At 56.5% G+C, this 21376-nt stretch overlaps 1 protein-coding gene across 4 annotated transcripts in view; it reads right to left on the minus strand.

The window, feature by feature from the left end:
* ABR (ABR activator of RhoGEF and GTPase) overlaps positions 1-21376 on the minus strand; it is a 185770-nt gene that overhangs the window by 3092 nt on the left and 161302 nt on the right. For all 4 annotated transcript variants that reach the window (XM_030296602.1, XM_030296601.1, XM_030296604.1 and 1 more), the window contains 6 exons: positions 6336-6395; positions 5976-6085; positions 5154-5293; positions 3941-4075; positions 2762-2867; positions 454-601 (listed from right to left, as the gene is read on the minus strand). In XM_030296602.1, coding sequence (XP_030152462.1) covers positions 454-601; positions 2762-2867; positions 3941-4075; positions 5154-5293; positions 5976-6085; positions 6336-6395 — 699 coding nt within the window. The remainder of the gene's footprint in view (positions 1-453; positions 602-2761; positions 2868-3940; positions 4076-5153; positions 5294-5975; positions 6086-6335; positions 6396-21376) is intronic.

The raw sequence follows: 21376 nt of genomic DNA on the forward strand, positions 1-21376 counted from the left end.
GTGCCTGCCTATTGGCAGCAGCAGAGGGCACTGCAGGACAGAGGGTCAGGGAGCCTGGGGCCACTTCCCCAACCTCAGTCAGAAGCTTCCAACCTGCTCCAGAGGTTGGCTTTGGCTGGGCAGCCCTGTCTCCAGACTGGACTCTGCCCTGAATCCTGTAGGGATTCCAGGGAAGCTTCCGACCCTAGAAGCAATCCTAGAGCTTCCACACATGAGGACAAGACCCCTGGATGTTTCCTGTGCCCCTGAGCCTGTCTGGGCCCCTGGTCTAGGCTCAGCCTTTTTTTTTGTCATGCTGGTCCCGAGCCCTGCCTCCCTGGTGACATTCCGCAGACCACCTACCCCGTTGCTAAGGAGGGAAGGGGTGTGGGACTCTGAGCTGTTCTCCCCGCCCCCCAGGGGAAGCTGGTCGCCCGCCTCTACCATTCCAGTTCCGGGCGGTGCTGGCGGTACCTGTGCCATGACGTCATGGGACCAGATGTCTGCAGCCGACGTGAGGTGTGCTTTGCTCTCCACTTCTGAGGGTCTCAGTAACGTGGGGCCAAACACAGTAGCCAGGTTGTGAAGGGACATTTTGTTGATGGGTTCCTTCTCAGCAACCCTGAAAGGGTTGGGGCAGGGGAGAAAAAAGAAGTCATTTCTCAGCAGCTGCTCAGAGCTCCAGACCGTTGGCCCGAGCTAGAACTGGAGGGATTCCCAGAAGGTGGGTACTAGCCTCCCTCTCCTAAGGGTGGGGACCTCTTGGGATGGAGGGACTAAGCCAATGGACCAAGTCTCCAGCTATGTCCCTGCACATTCCTGTATTAGATTCTAGCTCGTGGGCCACCCCTTGATGGTAAACTGCCAGAGCCTACCCCAACTCCCTTGATGACATTACAGATTCAAGAACTTTATAGTAACTCATACTCCTAACGGTCCTTTGGGCAGGAACTATCATCATCTCCAGCATACAGATGAAAAAACCAAAGGGCAGAGGAGTTAAGTGACTTGCCTGAGGTCACACAGCTAGTAAGTAGTAGAGCTGGGATGTGACCCCGCGCAGTCTGCCTCCAGAGCCAGTGCTCCTCACCACTCTGTGCTCTACCTGTGATCGGTGAGGCTGGAGTGCATGGCCCAGAGGAAGAGCCACAGTGTGTGGGGCAGTGGCAGGGGCCAGAGGTAGGGAGCCAGTGCTCTGGCAGCAGTCACTCACTAGACCTGAGGTTCTTTGGCTGTGCTGTGGCAAGAACCCCCTAATCCCAGACGGAGCCCAGGGGCTCTCCTCCCATGCCTTTCCAGAAGGGTCTTCCTCATGGGACCCCGGAGTTGCCTCCCTTTGATCGTTCTCTGCCTCTCTTGCATAAGAGGCCTCATGCTCTGTGGAAACTTCCCCTGAGTGGCAGCAGGGGCTGCCACCCATGGTACTGGCAGACCCAGTACCACCCAACGCATCAAAGAGGCGCTGGGCCTCCCTCCCTGAGCAGTGCCTCCTCCCAGCTCCCAACTATACCATCATTCCCAGCCTCTGGGCAAGAGCCACAATGCACATGCTGACTGCTTTGGAAACGGGCAAACACTGCCATGCCAGGAGGCAGCTGTGCGGCTGGCCCAGCCCCCTCAACACACACACACACACACACACACACACACACACACACACACACCAGCCAGGGGCCCAGATGTGGGAACAGACTGTGCCCAGTTCCCAGGGTGGAAAACCTAATGAATTTTCCCTTCCCACTCCTCCTCTGTGTGTCCTCCCCACAGTGCTCGCCAAACTATGGGAACTGGTTGGGGCTTCGGTCCTGGCCAAACCAGAGGGAAAATGTCTCATAATGGGAAAAACAAGACAGCAGCCCCAGGCGTTTCCAGGTCTCTGCTGGCCCTCCAGAGCTGGCCTGGCTGAGCTGCAGCCCGGAGCCTGGGCCTGAGGGCTAGAGCTGAGTTCAGGGAGGAGCCGGCCCTCGGCATGGCCCCAACTCAGGAGCTCCCTGGTCCTGGGTGACAAACAGATTTAAGGGACACCAGGACACTTTTTGTCCCCACTTACACCTGGACCAGTGCTGGGCTCAAAGGCGAATGGCGGGGACACCGTGAGGGCTGGTTTCAGTTCGGAACTTTGCAAGCATCAACTTCAGCAGCTCCCGGTTAGAGCCGACTACAGAAAGGGCAGGGGAGATGGTGGGGGTGGGGTGGGGGCGGAACTTAGTTTAGGACTGGGGACGTGCATTCTAAGGACAGAGTTGTTGCTAACCCCAAGCAAATCCCTGTGGACTGGGGCTCGGTTTCCCTGTTAGGTGAGGTGTGGGTCAAGACCAGTGCATTTCAAACTTTTTTGACTGTGACCCACAACAAACACACTTTACATCCGAACCCAGAACACGTGACCGCGTGTAACCGAACAGAACCACAACATGCACGCTTACTGCCCACAGCGTGCCCTATGCTGTCTGTTCCATTCCATTTAAAAAATGTTATGGTGACTGAATGACCACTAATTGCAAAATCCATCTACAGTCCCTGGCTCTGACCCTGCCTTTCTAAACAGTCTATGGCCCATACCTGAGGTCACTATTAGGACCCAAGTATTTCTCAAAACAGAAGAATTTGAGGGCAAGAGTTTGAAAAGCAAACCCTCACCCTGTTAGGGATGGCCCAGCAGAGGCCAGCACCCATGAGGAAGAGCTGAGAAAGGTGGTCTCCCCCAGTAGATGTGTCCTCCCCAGCAGGGGCCTGCCCTGGGCTCCCTGCTCCCTCCCCCAATTGGGCCCCTGCTCATTACCTTTTCAAGTGTTCCAGCAAGAAGAGGAAGGTGATGAGGTTGGGGTCGGGCAGGGTGCGGAGCAGGTGCATCATGCAGTTTTCCTTGGCAGCAGGGTCTGACAGGGCTGGGGGGAAAGCAGGGCGAGGCTGGAGCTCAGCTCCCAGGCGGGCAGGCCCGAGCCAGCGCCCCCGTGGTCAGGAGGCTATGGGACCCTGAGGGAGAGCCTGGGATGCTGTGCTCCCCTGAGGGGAGCAGACCCTGTAGGAAAGGAAGGGCCTGGTATCTTCCCAAGGGTGGGCTATTAACAGCTAGTTCCTACAGAAGCCCCCACCCATGACCTGTAACTCAGTCAGGAGGTAGGCTGGTCGGGAGCAGGCACCCTTCCTCCCCTTACCACATGGGCCTCTACGGCTCTTGCCATTCCCCATGCCTGATCTAGAAGGCTAAGTTTAAAGAATGATGATACTGGCACGAATGTTTCCTCTCTTTCAACTGCCTCTGATGCTAGAGCACGGCAGTGAACAGCCTTCCCTTCCGTGGGCCTCTTCACTTCCTGCCATGGCTGAAGCCCTGATCTGCTCCTGAAGGATGCAGGAGGGAGAAGGCAGGAGGGAGGAGGGAAGAGTGAGGAGGTAGGAGGGAGGAGGGAAGTGGTAGGAGAGAGGAGGGAGGAATCAGGAGGCAGGAGGGAAGAGTGAGGGAGAAGGCAGGAGGGATGCTCCCAGGCCTGGATTCGCCTGGGTGGGTGGAGGCTGGAGCCCTGCTGGCTGAGGCCCTCAGCCTCCACCCACCCATGGCATCAGTGAGAGCGAGCGAGTGCTCCTCTGGAAGGCTGGGTTCCAGCCATCTCAAGTGCACTCCAGCCAGGCTTGTCCTTGGCTCTGGGATGCTGGCCCTGACCACCCACCTCAGGGCACATTTCCCCGGATGCCTGGCTTTCCAGCAAGGAGGTCAGTATTCAAGGAGGAAGCACAGAGGGCAGCCCACAGGGGCAAGAGGGGAGAGGGACAAGTGAGTGAGGGTCCACCTCTGGATCAGGCCCCAGCAGGTCACACCTCACCCTTTGGGCCACTCGGTCACGCAGCCCCAGAGCACTGGGCAGACCAACAAGCAAGGGAAGCCACGGATCTCTTGGTCCTCACTTTGCAGTCAGGGAAGTCTGGCTCAGCCCAGCCCTCGGGTCCCCCAGAACCTCACCAATGCCCTCCATGAAGGCTGGGTAAAGTCGGTCTGTGAGGAGGGGCTCGGGCAGCTCCCGGAAGTAGAGCTTGAGGGTGCCGGCGATGGCATTGATGTCCATGTCGCTCAGCATCAGTAGGATGTCCTTGTTATCTGCAGAGGAAGTGCTCAGTCAGGTCTGTGGTGGCCTGAGCCCCTCTCTTCCACATAGTCCTCAGCCGGGCGGGTGGGCCTGTTCTGTCCCACACAACACGGCCAGGGGAGCCCCCCACCCACTCTGTGTCTGCTCTGGTCTCCCCAGGAAGGGCAGGAATGTAGGTAGTGCCCACAGGTGGTCTGTGACTCAGTCCCGGGGTGGGGGTAGGAGGGGAGCACAGTTCACCATCCAGAGTTTTGGAGCCACATTCACACCACATGTCAGACACCCTCTTTGGAATCTCCCCACTGCTAAGCCTCTCTCTGGAAGGCACTGCACATTTTTTACACCTAAAATCATGTTCTGACGAAGCCTCAGCTTCCAGGTTGCACAGAGGAGCCATGCCAGCACATCCCCAGCCCCTCACCCCAGGCTTCCTGAACACAGGCCCCACCTCAGCTCTCATGGAATCAGCACTGCCCGGCCAGTTCAGGTTTCCTGACTACTGCAGTGTGAACCAACAAGATGAAGGAAAGAAGAATCAGAAAGGTCAGGACCCACCACTGAGGAGTTTACGGGGCTAGGGGAGCAATGCCCCTCCAAAAGGGTGCTCAGGGCTCTGGAGACAGCAAAGGGGGGGCCCGGGCCAGCCAGTTCAGGCTTAAAGCCCTTTAGATTCCTTACAGCCCACCAGTCACCAGGGAGCTGGCAAGAAAGCCAGGAACACTGGAGTAAGAAAGATCTGAGTTTCAGTCAGGCTCAAAACCTACAAGCTGGGCGATCCCGAGCAAGCGACTTGGCCTCTCTGAGCCAAGGATCCCAATCCTCTTCCTCACCTATGGCAATGGATAACAGATTGGAGGGGAGGAGGATCACAAGAAAATACAGGTGGAGTCCTTGCTTTAGAGACTCAGAGATGACCCACCACGTGCCACATTGGACTGTGATTCACAGACCAAGGCTCCTCTGCCATCAGCTACTTGGGGCCTCTCTGTGGAGAAGGCTTCCAGTTCTTCTAGGCTCCCCTAGCAGGTGGCTGAGCCTCTCAGAGTGCCCTCTGCCCACCACTGCCCAGGTGGGGCCTACCAGACTCACTGGCATCAAAGACGGTCTTCAGCGCCTGGATGTCAGTGGCCACCCCTGATATCCGGTAGATGCCGACCTCCTCGATGCCCCTCTTCTCCACCTCCTCCACACACTGCCGCACGATGTAGGGCACCTTGGAGCGCTCCCGCCTGGTGGGGAGGGGAGGGGAGGGGGTGGTAGAGGGCCTCCCCGTGATGGCTATGGGTAGCCCCAACTCTGCACACCTTGGCCTTGGAGGGCACTAGCCTCTGGCGTCAGGGATGGGGCCCAAGAAAGGGCTAAGAGGCTGTGCCACCCACACCCCACCCAGCCAGCCCGAGGCCTGCCTGCTGAGGGACGGCAAGGGACAAAGGCAGGAGGAAGGCTTGGGAGAGAAGCCCAAAGACTCTGAGAAAAGAATGTTCCTTAGAGCACAGATCTCAGGTTCAAATGCTTACAGGGGACCAACAGGGAGTCCACTGAGGACTCAGGTCCTCAGGTCCTGGGAAGGGGAGACAGGAGGTGGTGGGCAGAAGGGCGCGTCCCCCTTCCCGAGGGGCAGCCACCCCTTGGAGTCCAGCCCGCTGCTGCCAAGCCTCAGTGGTCACAGCCTCTCGTTCATTACAAGAAGCTGACAGCCTGGGAGTCTCACAGACAATCTCCCAGTGCTCAAATGCTGGCTTGTTGATCTCTAAAGCACTGGGGAAGATGGAGATAGACCTCTGCGGGCCACTTTCGGCCTCCAAACTGGCCATCCACTGAGCTGGAGGGTGACTGACTAGGGGCTGACGGGGGCTGGCAGGGGCCCCGGGCACTCATGCCAGCACTCAATACGCCGGAGGCGGCACCTACTTAGTCACCACGCTGATCTTCACGCCGAAGACTCCAGTCTGCTTTTTGGACGGGGTCCTCTTTAGGCTCATATCTCGGCTGGTGAACTTCATGGAGAATTCCACTTTGATCTGGTTGGGGGTACGGCAGGCACAAGTCCCCCGGGGCATGAGTGCCTCCAGAATGCAGGGGTCCCCTCCCCGTGGGGCCACATCCACCACCCAGGGCTCCCCGAAACACCTGCAGGGTGGGAGTGGGCAGGGTGCCGGCAGTGTAGGGGGGAATGGGCCGGGCTGAGGGGACGGGGGTAAGACGGCACCCTGGGGACAGCAGCCAGAGGCCCACCCATTGTGCAGACATTTCCTGTGTCTCTGGGCTCACCCCGTTCATCTCAATCACATCCGTGTGCCAGTTCTTGGTTTCTACAGTTTGTGGATCCAACTGCAGAGAAAGGAAGAAAGAGAACATGAGTGAGAGGGATGCAGATGGCAGCTCGGGGGCGAGCCAGAGCTCTCTGCTGGCCAGCAGCTGCTCATTCGAGGGCTACATGGTCAGGAAGGCAGAACTGGGGCCTGAGGCTTCTCTTGAAATCAACCCTTCAGGGAGGCTCCAGCCCCCGGCCCTCCTGTCTGTCCTGGCTAGTAAAGGACTCCCCTGCTCCGTGAAGGAGCCAGGACATACTGGTAGGCACTCTGGCCCATCACATCTCATTCGTTAGTCACTACCACTCTCTGAGATGGGTATTAACACCCCACTTCACAGATCAGAAACCGAGGCTTACAAACAATAGGCAGCTTATTCAACTACCAGGACTGGGGTGGACAGGAGGGTCTGTAGCCTGTGCACATGGAGGTGCTGAGTGGGAGGCGGGAGAGGTTAGGGGGTCCGTCTCAGGAGTCAGGCTGCCTGGGTCTGAATCCTGGCTCTGCTGCTTCCAGGTGTGTGACCTTGGGAAGTTTCAACCTTGGCTAAGCCATCAGTTCCCTGCAGCAGCCAGTAGCAGAACCTGTCTTGCCAGATTGTTGGGAAGACTGAGTGAGATAACAGTGGGTGGGCAGCTGGCCCCCAAGGAAGAAAACACTCCTGCAGGGGAACCCCCCAGATTGGGCTGGAGCCCCAGGAAGTGGGGGTAACCGGGGAGTCTCAGGGGCACCTAGGTGGCTCAGTCGGTTAAGCGTCCAACTCTTGGTTCTGGCTCGGGTCATGATCTCACAGTTTTGTGAGTTTGAGCCCCGAGTCGGGCTCTGTGTTGGCAAAGCCTGCTTGGGATTCTCTGTCTCTGCCCCTCCCCCACTCCCCCTGTCTCAGTGTCTCTCTTGGAATAAATGTTAAACTTAAAAAAAAAAAAAAATTAAAACAGGGGCGCCTGAGTGGCTGAGTCGGTTAAGCGTCTGACTTTGGCTCAGGTCATATTCTTGTGGTTCCTGAGTTCGAGCCCCACCAGGCTCTGTGCTGACAGTTCGCAGCCTCTCTCTCTGCCCCTCCCCAACCCATGCTCTGTCTCTGTCTCTCTCTCTCAAGAATAAACATAAAAAAATTAAAACAAACAAACAAAAAAGCAGGGGAGGCTCAGAGATATTCCTCACAGGGGATCGGACAGGACTCCGTTTCTCTCAGTGGCCTTCAAACTGTTTTTCCTTGTGCACCCACACAATCATCTTGAAAAAACTATGCACTCCCTGGCCCATTTTCAACTCAACACCTGAGTATTTCCAAAGCAAGTTTCAATAGTTGCAAAGGATAGAACTTCCAGGATAATGTAAATATTTACATCTTAAAACACAAACTGCTACATGATTCTCTTCAATGTATTCAGTGGAATCCAGTTACCACAGTGATTTGATGCACCGTCATCTATTTAAAAAATACAAGCTCTTCTTTCCCTCGTACAAACCCTGTGTCGTTTCTTTTTCTCCCTGGATTTGTTGTTATTCTACTTCTCCTAAAGAATTTTCTCCTAGTTTGTACTTTTCTGTCTTAAAGGCTTTCATTCTTCACTCTATTACATGTTGCTTCAACAAAAATATCTGTACAAATGGCAAGGAAATACTTCCTGGGGCCACAAGGCTCCAAATATTCAAAACATGTCCTAGATTAGTTATTACAATGATTAGCAGCACACAATAAAAAAACTAACCAACACATTACGAATAGTTATTAATAAATATTCAGTAGCAAAGTACTATTTTGACGGGACTGCATCTCTTCATGAGACAGGTAGAACATTTTTCTGTGTGTGTGTGAATGTTATGTTTTGCTAGGGTGGAACTGGGTACAGCCTCAAATACTGCTTCTGTGTGTGCATGTGTGTGTGTAAGTGTCTTGTTTTTTTTGTAAGCTCTACACCCAACATGGGGCTTCAATTCATGACCCTGAGATCAAGAGTCGCACGCTCTTCCGACTGAGCCAGCCAGGCGCCCCTGGGTTTGTTTTTAAAGATGTAAAGGATGGAACATCTTGTTCATATAAATAACTAGATGGGGCTGAAAATAGTTTTATTACAGCAACATTATATGATTCTTTATGCTATTTCCTCCTCATTTGCTTTAAATTGCATATATACCTATCATCAAAAATTTTGTTTTTGTTTTTATTTTTATTTTTGAGAGAGAAGGTGCAAACGAGGGAGCGAGGCCGCGTGGGGGAGGGGCAGGAAGAGAATCCTAGGCAGGCCCCGCGCTGTCAGTGCAGATCCCTACGCAGGGGCTCGATCTCAGGAACATCAGATGTTGACCTGAGCTGAAATCAAGAGCCGGATGCTTAACTGACTGAGCCACCCTGGCGCCCCCCAAGATTTATTTTAAATGACGTCTCAGCTGACAATTTCCATCAGTTTTGTGGAAAGCAAAGAAGTGGAAAGCACCCGACTTGTAACTGGGCCTTTAGTGTCTTTTACTTTCTCAACACCTACACCTACATTTCAAGAGGCCCCGTGCTGTTGGCCACCCAGGGGGCCTTGGTGCCCTGGGCTATGCTCTGCAGTGAGTCCTGGGCTCCCCAGCAGAGGAAGGGAGGCGAAGGTGAAAGGCTTTTCTCAGGCAGATTGCTTTGTGGTAATAGCACCTGTGGGAGTTGAGAGTCTGCAGACTGATGCTCTGAAAACTCTCCCTGCCCACACACCCCCTGGAAAAGCTCTCTGCACCCTCAGGAGTGTGTGTGCAGCAGTGTGAACACCACTGTTCTAGCAGGCCCACACCACAGAGGAAAACGATCAGGTCAGCCTGGAGTGGGCTGGGCCCTGGAGCTTCCTATAGCTCCAAGTAAGTCCTTCCAGCACCTTCTATCATCCACACCAGCTGCGGGCAGGTGGCAGTGGGGGGGTGGGGAGGGTCTGCATGTGGGCCAGCTTTGGTCCAGGCCCAGCCTCTAGCAATTGGTTCCCTGCCCAGAGGAGAGATGGAATTGAGAAGAGGACAGAGGAAGGGCAGTGTGGATAGGACCGAGCAACCCCCATGCTCCCCAACTCTGCCCCAGCACCTCCTCAAACACACAAGGGAAGCCTGGCTGTTGTCCAGTCTCGTTACTTCAGAAGATTTGGAGCCAAGCATCCTACTGGGTCCCAAAGGAAGCCCCGGAACCTCCCTCTCCCTAAACCTTTTTTATCTCAAACCCTCACCAGGCCTGTAGCACAGGCTGACCCTTGTCGTTCCCTCCTGCCATCCAGAATGCTGGCTCTTGGACATAGGGCCTGGGTCTGTCCCCAGCCCTATCCTCTAGCAGTGGCCACCTGGCGTAGAGAGCTCAACGGTGCTTTGTCAACTGCGGCTACCACCCTTGGGTCACACAATCTGGATAGACCAGGACCTTTTAACTCTGGTTTTTCCAGCCATCGGCATACGCCTCAGGCCGATTCCATGGTCCCGGTACCTAATGCCCCTCCTGTGCTCTAACCACCCATGATCTGGCACCTCCTGGCAGTTGCCATGGACTAGGGAGCCAGTGGTCCCTCCCTGGGTCCTGGAGTGGCATCTGGACACAGCCAAGTGGGGATGCACAGGGATTGAGAGTCAGGACTATCTGGGTCCAAATGACTGTTCTTCTTCCACTCACCTGTGTGAATCTGGGCAAGTCACTTAAACCTCCTTGAACGTCAACTTCCTCACGGGGCATCCATAGCACCTCAGAGGACTGTTACGGAAAATACTAACAGAACTAATGCATTCTGAGCATTTTCTAGGAGTCTGGCATGATGGATGACAAACCCTTCACACACAGCATCTCAGTCAATCATCATAACAAGCCTGTGGGGTTTAAGCCTTTTTTAGCCGCCCCCATTTTACAGATGAGGACACTGAGGCTTAAAGGGAGCAAGGAACTTGCCCAGCACCGCACACCGAGGAACTGAGAGCCGAGGCACAAAATCAAGTCTCCCTGACTTACCTACTCTGCTAACCCTGCAAAATAAGGCGTAAAGCACCTAGCTGGTGTCTGTGCCTCTCGGCAACAAGACATGTGCTGTTTCCGTGATTTGTTTACAAAGGAGACATTAGGCCTCCCGGTGCCTGGTCTGACACCACAGGCAGGCCTGGGTGCTGGAGGGCTGCCTCCAGTACAATTCAGCCATTCTCTCCCTCCCCATCAATTCCGTTCTAGCTGCTAAGCAGCAACCTTACATTTTCCTGGGAGCATGTGAGACACAGGAAAGGCAACTCCTGATGTTAAGGCCAAGTTCTAGCCCTGCTTCTAGCCTTCCTTGGATACCCCCAGGCCTTCAGTTCCCTTCTGCATTCCTGCTGGCACTGAGACCCTGTCCCTCTGCAGCCTGCTGGCACCATTTGCTGTCATTTCACACACTCCAGCCTGTCTGAGGCCAAGTCTGAGGAAGGTGGCACTTCTGTGTCTTCCTGTGAGTCCCCACCGCTGCCATATTCTGGATCCCCTTTGCAGGTGTGGCCCTGGTATGCTCGAGGGAGGCCCGCCTAGCCCCTTGGTGTCTTGACAATGAAGTTCTGTCTCCCAGCAGGCCAGCAGCCTCCAGAAACCAAGTCTATTTTCAGGACATCACTTAAATACAGAGAAGGGAGGGTGAGGAGTGGAGACGAACGTGGCACATTTTCCAGAGAAATGATGCTGCCTGAACTACTGTGGCTATTTATAACCCCTGGGAAATGTGGACTCTGCTATTTCCTGATTAGATTAGTGCCGGGGGCGGAAGAGCCAGCCCCCAGGATGTGAGCAGACAGGAACACCTGACCACTTACCCGCCAGTCCCAGCAGATAGATGCCCCCCCCCAATGGCCCTGGGGAGCGGGTACCTGGGGCCTGCCCGATCACCTGAGGAGGGGGAGACAGATGGGGCTGTGAAGAGCCAGGCTGGGGGAGACCCCCAGAGGACTCCTCCTTCACCCCACAGGTCATATACATGCCGCTGGGGCTCCCCCACGGTGGGACCCAGGCAGGAGACAGAAATGAGCCACAGGACATCCGGGAGAAAGTCATGAACAAGCGGGCCACACACAGCCACCAGGAGCACCTCAATTATGTTGTTTGCCTTTGCATTTAGGCAAAGGTTGGGTCATGGCTGCACATTCAGACCTCTGCCAAGAAGACAGCTGACCTTGGGGATGGATGTCCACAAGAGAACTACCAGGTCACCTGCACTGAAATCCTTCCTGCGCTTGGAATCCTGCATTCCTGCTCAGGAGACGGAGATGCACATTCTCAGAGTGAATGTGGCAGGTAGTTGGGTAGCTGCTTCCCTGCCTCACATCTCGGCCAGGAAACCCCAGCGGCCTCACAGGGGCGCTGACAGGATCGGAGGACAGGACGGCAGGGGAGGATGCTCTGAGCTCACCTAGGTGACCTGTGGATGGCGGCTGTGACTCGTTCTGCAGGAACATCCTCAAGGGTCCCCTCTGAGAAGCCTAACCCCTTCCTCCCAACCCATTTCTCGCCAGCCTGGGGCAGGTGACCCCAGTGGATCTCCTTCCCTCTGTTCATGGCCACCTCTCAGTGCTGGGGCTTTCAGAGGCACCAGTGAGTCTGGAGTCCCCACTGCTGCTCCCCTGGGTGGGTGACATAGCCCACGTTCAAACCCAAGTCCTTCTGATGGTGGCCCACAGCCTTCCCACAGTGCCACACTCCCATAGCCAGGCAGCTCGCCCAAAAGCCTTCTGGTGATTTCTGCCACTGCCCCTTCCCACACGCCCTCACAGGGGGCCTGTGGTGGTACCGCACTGTCTACGGGCAGTGGGGATAACCAGATGGAACTGACAGCTACAGTCCCGGGGGGGGGGGGGGACAAAGGGGCACAGAGCAGCCATCGGTGTGTTACTTTGGGATGTAACACAAGGGCTCACTGGGTGACGAGGACCCATGAAGACAGTATTCACCAGGGACCACAGGGGCTCCGAGGCCCACCCCCACCCCCTCCCCACAGCCCCTTGGCTCTGAGTCCCTTTCCTCAGAACCTCACCCTGTCATTTCCACAGCACAGCCCTGAGGCCCTGCGGAGCCTGGCCGATCCCTGACCTCTTGTCCCTGGGGGCCTCGCTTCTGCTTTCACTCCAGCGCTGCTCTACCCTTGGCTTTCTGAGTCCGGAGCCTGGCATCCTGGGCCTGTCCTGGGAGGTGGCATGGACTTCTCTCGAAGCCAGACTCGTTTGTAGGGCTAATAAAAACTAAGTGCTTCTTAACAAGAAGGACAGCAAATCCAGTATACTGGACTCGTCACCCTCAGAGGTGAACGGGGTGCTGAATGGAAGGTAGAGATGGCTGGCAGTGTTTCTGGGGATGCCTGCCAGAGGCCGAGTGCTGGGCTGTGGAGACCAGGCCCTGAGCCAGGTGTCCTGTCTGACGGCAGTACATTTCCTGTGTCTCCCAGGCCGGTGGCCACGGTGGCGGTACCGGGCTGGCTTTCTCCTGCCCTCCCCCAAGTGTGTCCACATGCTCTGGGCTGGGTCCCCTTGGGACACCCAGGCCAGCCTGTCATTGGGACAGACCACAGGCGTGAGAGGCATGGTAAGGCTGGCAACAGGGGAACCAGGGAGCTGCCAAAGCCTGCCTCTCCTCCCTCTCGGGAAGGGTACTAGAGGATTCCGTCAACGTGGCTGCTCTGAGAGAAGCTCGCAGAGAGGCAGGGAGGGGTGGCAGGAGGACGCCAGGGCCTATATCCTGGCTTCCAGCTCAGCAGCTGGGCCTGGGGAAACCATGGTCAGGCTCAGAAACTCACCCCGTTTTCCCAGGGGTTGACTCCCCCACCGTTAGGCCAAACAGGTTGCTGGAGTGCCCCTCCAGCACTCACCCTGCAGGGTCAAGGTACCCTCTCCCAGGCCCGCTGCATGATAGGCTTGTGCTGACTCTGTACTGCAAGGCACCAGGATCTTGCCTCCCTTTCCCCCGCCCCCCTGGACTTTGAAGTTCTTAGAGGCCCACATATGGAAAGGGTTTAGCAGCTCTGAATGAGGCTTTTATTGAAGCCAGGTTAGCCTCATAGCACCCACTGTGACCTGCCTTCCCCAGCGGTCTGCATTCCAGTGGCTCAGCCTGCCCTCAACCCTGGGCTGCCTCGGGAGACCCCCAAGGCTGGGGGCATCTCTCCCAGAGCCCTGGGACCCTGCCTTCCTCAGGGCTGGCCCGTACACACTGCCTTCCCTGCTCCAGACAGCCTGGACATTTCACCCCAGAACCGGGCCTCAGGCTAACAGCCAGGAAGTTGCCTTGCCTTGGCTCAGGGCCATATTGGGGGCACCAGGGTAATGAAGCCAGGGTTGCTCTTGGGAAAAGGAACTGGCTGCGGCCAAAACAACACAGAGGCAGCCCAGAGCAGCCTCATCTCCAGAGTCAGGAGTGGGAGGCTGAGGTCCTGAGCAGGAAGTTTCATGCTAATTGCCATGGGAAGGCCAAGGGCCTGCCGGACCACCACGGGCTCGGTGGCCTCCCTCTGGACTCAGAGTGCTTCGGTGAGCATTGTGAAAGTCCCACTCTGAAGCTGACCTCATCCTCCCTGCCCAGGCCAGGAACGCAGTCTGGGCACAGAGCCTGTTCGTGAGAATGAGTAGCCCTGGTGATTCTGCTGCCTGTGCCCGCTCCGAAGGGCCTCTCAGTGCACTCTTGCCCTGGTCCCACAGGCCGCAAGTCCCCAAGCAGCAAGACACCCTATCCAGGGCACCCGGCCCCGACCCCTTGAGTTCTATGACCACCCAGACAACCGGGCAACTGAGGATCGGTCATAGGCCCCCACGGGGCTCTGGACCTCCACCTTGCAGGGCGGCATGCTGGCTGAGAGCCGAGTTTAAGTGCTGGCTCCTGGACTAAGCCACTCAGGTCACTCTGGGTCAGTCTCTGAGCCCGTTTCCTCATGTAAAACAGACTAGATAATATTAGCACCTCTTAGGTTATCACCTCTCACGTTACCGCTAGGAATGACCTGGTACTCAGCAAGTGCTCAAAATGTGTCTGCATCACTAAAAGCAGGCTTAAGCTCCCCAGGGGCTTCCCACTGTGCTGAGATTAAAAGCTGAACTCCTTATCATGGCCTGCAAGGTCCTACCCAATTTGGCCACTGCCTCCTCCATCCAGGGTGATCTCCTATACTCTCCCGTGGCCTCTGTCTGCTTCTGAACATGCTATGGCCACCCCGGCCGCAGGGTTTTCACTTTGCCTGTTCCTCTGCCTGGAATGCACTATCCTGGATCTTTCCAGAATCCTTCTTGTCATTTAAATCTTAGTTCAAGGAGCACCTGGCTGGTTCAGTTGGTTAAGCATCTGACTCTTGATTTTGGCTCAGGTCATGATCAGGCGGTGAGATTGAGCCCTAAGTCAGGCTCTGCACTGAATCACACTGCTTGGGATTCTCTCTCTCTGCCCCTCCCCTGCTTGTGCTGTCTCTCAAAATAAACAAACGCTAAAAAAAAAAAAAAAAAAAAAAAAAAAAAATCTTAGTTCAAAATTACCTCTTCAGGCAAGGCCTCTCCCTTCTCATTACTCTCTAATCTATTACCCAATTTTATTTTCTTCCCAGCACTTGTCCAGCCTGAAATGATCTCATTTATTGCCTGACTCCCTCTGTAGACAGAAAGTTCCATGAGATTAAAGGTTCTCTGCCTTCTTTGAGCACCCAGTACATGGAAGGCACCCATCAATATTCAGAGACAAAATGAATCAAATGGGATGTGGGGGGTGGAGAGAAAGCAATGCCTTTCCACCAAGGCTCCTTTAGGACAGGGGTCAAGAAGTCTCATGTTTCCTGCTCACCTCTCAGCTCCTTTGTTCAGTGAATGGCTGGCCTTGGCCCAGGGGCAGCCCTGTGACCTCTCCCACCCAGACTTTCCCAGCGTGTTGAGAGTTTAAGACTTAGGAACAGGAATCTTGAGACATGGCCAAAATCATCATATGAGCTGGATCTAGGAGATCATCCTGTTCAGCTCCTTCATGATACTGATGCCAGAGAATCAGAAAGGTGAAGAGATTTGGCCAAGGTCACACAGCCAGTAAAGACAGCAGGCTCAGAGTTAGAAAAATAAGGCCTCTTGACTCCCACCAGCCTGGTGCCCTCTCTGGCATCCTGTGCCGCATGAGCCTGAGGGGCGGGGTGCTCCAAGGAGGAGGCCAGGACACAAACAAGGCTTCAGGCATGTGATGGGAAGCAGAGCTGTGGCTGTCACTGCTCTGGCTGTGCCCATCTGAGGCACCAACCTTGGCTGGGATCACTGTCCAGGACAGAGAAGGTTCTAGCTCCTGGCTGAGGAAATCACTGTGGAATGACAGGGCCCTCCCAGCCTCTCTGCAGAAGAATCCTAACAGCAAGCTCCCAAGGTGGCTTACCACCTCTCTAGGCTCACCCTGGGGACAAAAGACAATGCAGCGGGGGTGGCCTTAATCTAAAGCTCAGTGGGATCCTGGACTGACTCTGGTTCCTCCCAGGGACTGGGCAGGCAGGTTCCAGACATGGGGGAATGGGTGTTCCTCTAGGATGCTAGGGAGCAGTCAGAACACAAATATCTTTCCTGTCCCCAGCATGAGCTGATAGGGAGAAAGGAAGCCAAGACAGTACTTGCTGACCAGCTCCCGACAATTTGGGAAGCTGGCAGGCAAGGCCACTCAGCAGAGGGCTTTCCAAACTTGTGCCCCCTGACCAGTGCCTGGCAACTCCTCCAAACTAGCTCCTGCAGAAGTTTCTGGGCTCTTTCCAAAATGTCTGCCCTCCTGTGGCCTCGCTGCCTCTGGATACTCCTGCAACACTGGGCTCTGACAGCTTTGGCCTTTCAGGAACCACCTGGGTTGGCAGGCTTAGCTCCCCCTGGTCCGGGGCCATCTAAAAGCTGGGGCACCAAGCCCAGCATGGCTGCCTGGCCAAGCCACCTGTGGACCACAGAGATGCTGGAGAGAGCCAGTGCCCTTTCTAACCTCCCCAGGTGCAAAGAAACAGCACTTGCCAAGTGCACTTAGAGTAGGGGTTCCTACCTTGGGATCTGTAACCGTATCTAAAACAGCATCCAATTTGTGCATATGGGTGGCTCTGTGTCTGGATGGGGGCTCCATAACCTTCATCAGATTCTTAGAGTTGAGGACCCCTGCTCTGTGGAATCAAATAGCCCTCTTGGGAGCCAGCTCAGTGGAGAAGTAGGGGCACTGGAGGTCAGGAGATCACCCATATGGCCCCAGTGAGCAAGTGCTGTAAGAAGCTTCATGGCTGTGAGGGGCGCCTGGGTGGCGCAGTCGGTTAAGCGTCCGACTTTAGCCAGGTCACGATCTCGCGGTCCGGGAGTTCGAGCCCCGCGTCAGGCTCTGGGCTGACGGCTCAGAGCCTGGAGCCTGTTTCCGATTCTGTGTCTCCCTCTCTCTCTGCCCCTCCCCCGTTCATGCTCTGTCTCTCTCTGTCCGAAAAATAAATAAACGTTGAAAAAAAAAAAAAAATTTAAAAAAAGAAGCTTCATGGCTGTGAGAATGTGGGGATGTTACTCCATTCCCCCTTGCTAACTCTCCAGCCAGCCTGATCACAATCCTGGCTCTCACAGAAGCCCAGGGGGTAAATGGGCTGGCCACAGGGGTCTCCAGCCTGAAGGAGAGGCACTATTGTCCCTTTCCTACAGCTGAGGGATCACCATAGGGGTGCAAGTGGGCACGTGAATGATTAAGACATAGACACGGGTCCCTTCCCTCTAGCAGACATGGCAGAGGAGGCAGGGCAGGGGGCGAGGGGCAGGGCAGTGTGTGGGCAGCCAGGGCAGGATAGATGTCTACTGCATAAGGTTTCAAGATCTTTCTTGGCATCCAGAGCCAGATAATGAAATACAGTTAATGAGCCCAAGATGTACCTGTATCTGATAGCCTAGCACCCTTGTACCCTCCACACCTAGAACAGCCAGGGGATGGCTGTGTGAGCCTCGGGGATATACACATGGTTTCAGTACCTGGTGCTACCTCTTAGGAAGAACTGTCAAGTTCAATGACAGACTCTGGGAGGGGCTAGGAGCTGTCCTGTGGTCACAGTCAAGATGGCAAAGAGAAGGACCTGAGCCCTAAGGTTCCCCAGACAAGTGACCCAAAGGGGGCTCCCATCCTGTCCTTCCTCAGGCAACACCTCTGACCCTCCCCAGAAATAGAGGGAAGCAAACCCTATCACAGACACTCTGGGGTTCAGCAGGAAACACTTCCATTTACCTTGCTGGCCTCTGGCTTCTTGGCAGAAGTTCTTTTGAGGCAGGGAATTCCCAACGCCCTGTGGCAACCCCTGAAGCAGAGCCAAAGTCATCAAGAACTGTCCTCAACCCGCCCCCCCCCTCCCCGGCATCCTCTGGGCCCTGCCAGTTCAGCCTCAGTCCCCACCTCCAGGCAACCCCCCCACCCCGCCCCTTGCCCAATGCTTCTGGCTTGGCCTCTGCCTCATGGGGGGCCTGCTAGCTTCTCCATGGCTCCCACAAGTGACCCCATTAAAACCTTTGGATACTTCAGGGGGTGGGGGATGGGCCTCCTCCTTCAGCCTCTCTCCCTGCAAAGTGCAAACCAGGGCTCCAGGAGCAGGTGCGATGGGAGGAAAAGCAGGTGCTGAGCCTCATCTCTGGTAGTGTGATTGAGGTGCAAAATTAAAAAACAAACAAGAAATTAAAAAGGAAAGGAAAGGAAAGCAGAAACGCGAAGCGGTGCCGAGAGCCCTGGCGGAGCCCGCAAACCCAAATGCCACGTGTCTCCTCTGCTAAACGCTTTGCACCACACGCCAACCGCCAAGTCAGAGGCCAGAATGAGACTTCAGCCCCAGAACTCCCCTTGGGGATACGAACAACCCCAAACACAGCCCCCTGGGACCCAGAGGGAAGCCCCTTCCAGCAGGTGCAGAGACCCCACAGGTTAATACTAACTAGGACTGTCCCATCTGAACACATTCTTTAGCCCCAGCAAGGGGTCCCCACATAAGTCACATACACCCCCTCCAGCCTTTAACAAATCTTTAGTGAAAAGGGAGCAGGAGGGCCGCAGGTGTCTTGGCATCCACAGCATCAAATCCTCAGGGCAAAGTTGATGAGGAGTTAATGGGCGACCCCGCCTGCCAGGCTGGGTGGTACCTGGCGCCCTTCCCCCATGCCACCTAAGCTGCTGCCTGATCCCAGTCCCCTCCCTGGTTGGCAGTGAGCCGCCTGCCCTGCAAAAAATAGGTTAATGCAGCTGGGGAAAGAAGGGGAGTGGGCAGAGGGCCTGGCCCTCCAGGCCCGCCTGTTCACCCACCAGCCTGGGCACAGTTAGGCAGGCGCAGCAGGGTGAATGAATGTCCCGCCATGCAGACCCTCGTGTCTGTGACACTGACATACTTTGTCACACAGCGGGAACTAAAGGACCAAATCCCTGGCCACACAGGGTACCCTAGTGCCAGAGCCACCCTGCGGTCACACGGACACCAATCGGCTCAGCTGCTCAGCACCTGGCTGGCCTGCCACCCTTGCCCAGAGGGTACCACCAGACGTGGAGATACAAGAGGCCCCCAGAGGCAAAGCTGCCTAAAGAATTCCTGAGGCGGATTCTTGATTTTGCCAGTCACACACGCACAGCGAAAGAACAGAAAGTCTGGGATTTGAGGGGTTGAAAAATTGCCCCCTACCTGCCAGGCACCTCCCCAAAGGGACAGGTGAACCAGAAAGGCTCTGTTTGGCTGGCACCAGGCCAGGAACCTGCTGGGGCAGTTTCTTGCCAACCTGGAGGTTTGGGAATGGACAATGAGCTTTGGGCTGGTGTCTGCTGGCCTCAGCAGGGGCCGGGGAGGGGGGTGCAGGGAAGGGATGGCTCCGGGCTGCCGGGCACAGAGAGCTGCCTCAGCACAGAGGGGCGATGGGAGCAGCTGAGGCCAGCAGGGCTCTGCTAGCCTGGTCCCTGGAGATGCTGAAGGTGACACAGGGGCCAACGCAGGACAGCTCAAGTTGCTGCCCTGTCCAGCACTTTCCAAGACTGATGTCACCTCTGGGAGGTCAAGTATGCCCCACTGGCAAGGGGTGAAACTAGACAAGGAGACAACAGGCCCAAGATCCCTTCCTCTTGGCAGGTGCTGGCTGGAGGTAAAGACCTACACAGAGGGTCTCCCTTCCCCTCCTCCCCAAGCTGCAGGATGGCTTGGAAATCTCCATCAGCCACAGCCACAGCCTCGCTTGAAGGATGGGCATGGCCCTTGCCAGCGAGGACAGGCACCCTGCGACATCTTGCTTAGGCAGTGAATTCAGGCCACAGTTATCAAGTGCTTGCTGTGTACTAGGTGCTGGGTCTGGTTCCTCCTCAGATGCCTGATGCCAGGGCCCAAAGCCAGCCCCTAGGCAGCCTGCCCAGCTGCAGGACAGTCGGCTTCTATCTCAGATTTTAATCCCCACCAAGGTCTGGGGCTGCAGGCAGGACAGGCAGTCCGCCCTGGCACAGCTTGGTCTAGGCTGCCTGCTGGGTCAGGAAACCCCTGGCACGCTGACTGGGTTGCCTGATGCCCAGCTGGTACTGGGCCAGCAGTCATCTGGGTGGTCCCTGACAAGGCAGGCCCCTGGAGGCTGTAGCCCCCAGACTCAGCACCACCACCACCTCCACACCGTGCTCCCGTCCTCCCTGGTGGGGCATGATGCCCACAGCCCCGTACAAAGAAGTCTTACATGGCCAGTGGTGTTGAGTGCTTCTGCCAGTGCCCCTCAGCAATGTCCACGGGATTCGGGAAGGGGGTCCCACAGGGGGTGGGCACCCTGAGTAGGGGGAACTGAGACCCAGGAGCCCCTTGCTTAACCGTTCACATTCCTGCCTGTATAGACTCAGAAAGGAGCCAGGCTGTCCTCTCCCACAGGAGACAACAACCCCCCTTTTCCTGAGACAGGGACAGATGCAAAGAAAGCAGCCAGGGTCAGGGGTGGGGGTGGCAACAGCATTAATCATCAAATTAAGGCCACTTACAACAGACCCACATGCCTACCCCAGCCTCTGTCCTAGGACTCCGTAATCAGGCAGGAGCTGTAACAGATCTCCAAGGGGGGTTGGGGGGGGGTACAGAGCGGCCCCAGCAGTCCCCGGCCCTCCCACCCACGCAAGTCCCCCTTCCCCCCCTCCTAGCACCTTTTGGCGGAGCAGCTTGCTGCGCACCCGGCCCCAGAGCCGGGCGCCCGTGTTGGGGGGCCGCTTGCTCCCTGGCTCCTCCAGCCGATCCAGGCAGCAGCGCTCCAGGGGCTCACAGACCGCCTTCAGGCTGCAGTCGGGCTGAGGCAGAATGTCGGTCATGCCGGCAGCAGCAGGACCCGGCCCGGACTACAATCGGGCCTGCGGTGCCAGCTCCGGGGACACGGGAGAGGCAGAGTCGCGGGCAGCCTGGCCGCCGGGGCTCAGCTGCAGCGGCGAAGATATTGGGAGCGTGCGGAACGCTCAGCCCCCGGGCTGGCCTGGACTGTTACTCCAGCCGGACAGGGAAGCGCATGGTGTGCGGCTCCGCTTTCTCCTCCCCTCCCCGGAGACTGCCTCCCAGAGGAGCGCACCGGTGGCGGCGGGCCCTCTTCTCCGCCTGCTGGTCCGCGCCAGGCTCGCAGGGACGCCCCAGTGCGTGCGCCACGGACCTCCCGAGACCGCGCGGGGACCCGCCCCCACCGAAGGAAGTGACTCAAAGGAGGCGCTGGCGGCTGCCCCTCCAAAAAACCCAACCTCCGGGTTTTAACTCTTGGCAGCCTGGGGCTCCAGCTCACTGACCCTCAGCCCAAGTACTGAATAAAGTTTGACAAGCAGCTAAACACAATCCAGTCCATTCCCCTCTCCATCCGCGGCTAACCCCTTCACCACCAGGCTGCTCCCTGGGGGCCTGGGGGATGTGAGGGGGGCTTGGGAGGAAGCCAGAGGGGGGTCTGCAGGGGGCAGGAGCTACATTCTGGCCATGGACAACTGCCCTTGTCCCAGGCAAAGGTCCTGCACTGCCCTGGAGTTCTGCTTCCCCTACTCTCAACTCCTGCCCCCAGGCACCTCCCTGGATGCCAATTTGGTGACAG

Source organism: Lynx canadensis, chromosome E1, assembly GCF_007474595.2.
Source record: "Lynx canadensis isolate LIC74 chromosome E1, mLynCan4.pri.v2, whole genome shotgun sequence".
NCBI classification, from domain to species: Eukaryota; Metazoa; Chordata; class Mammalia; order Carnivora; family Felidae; genus Lynx; species Lynx canadensis.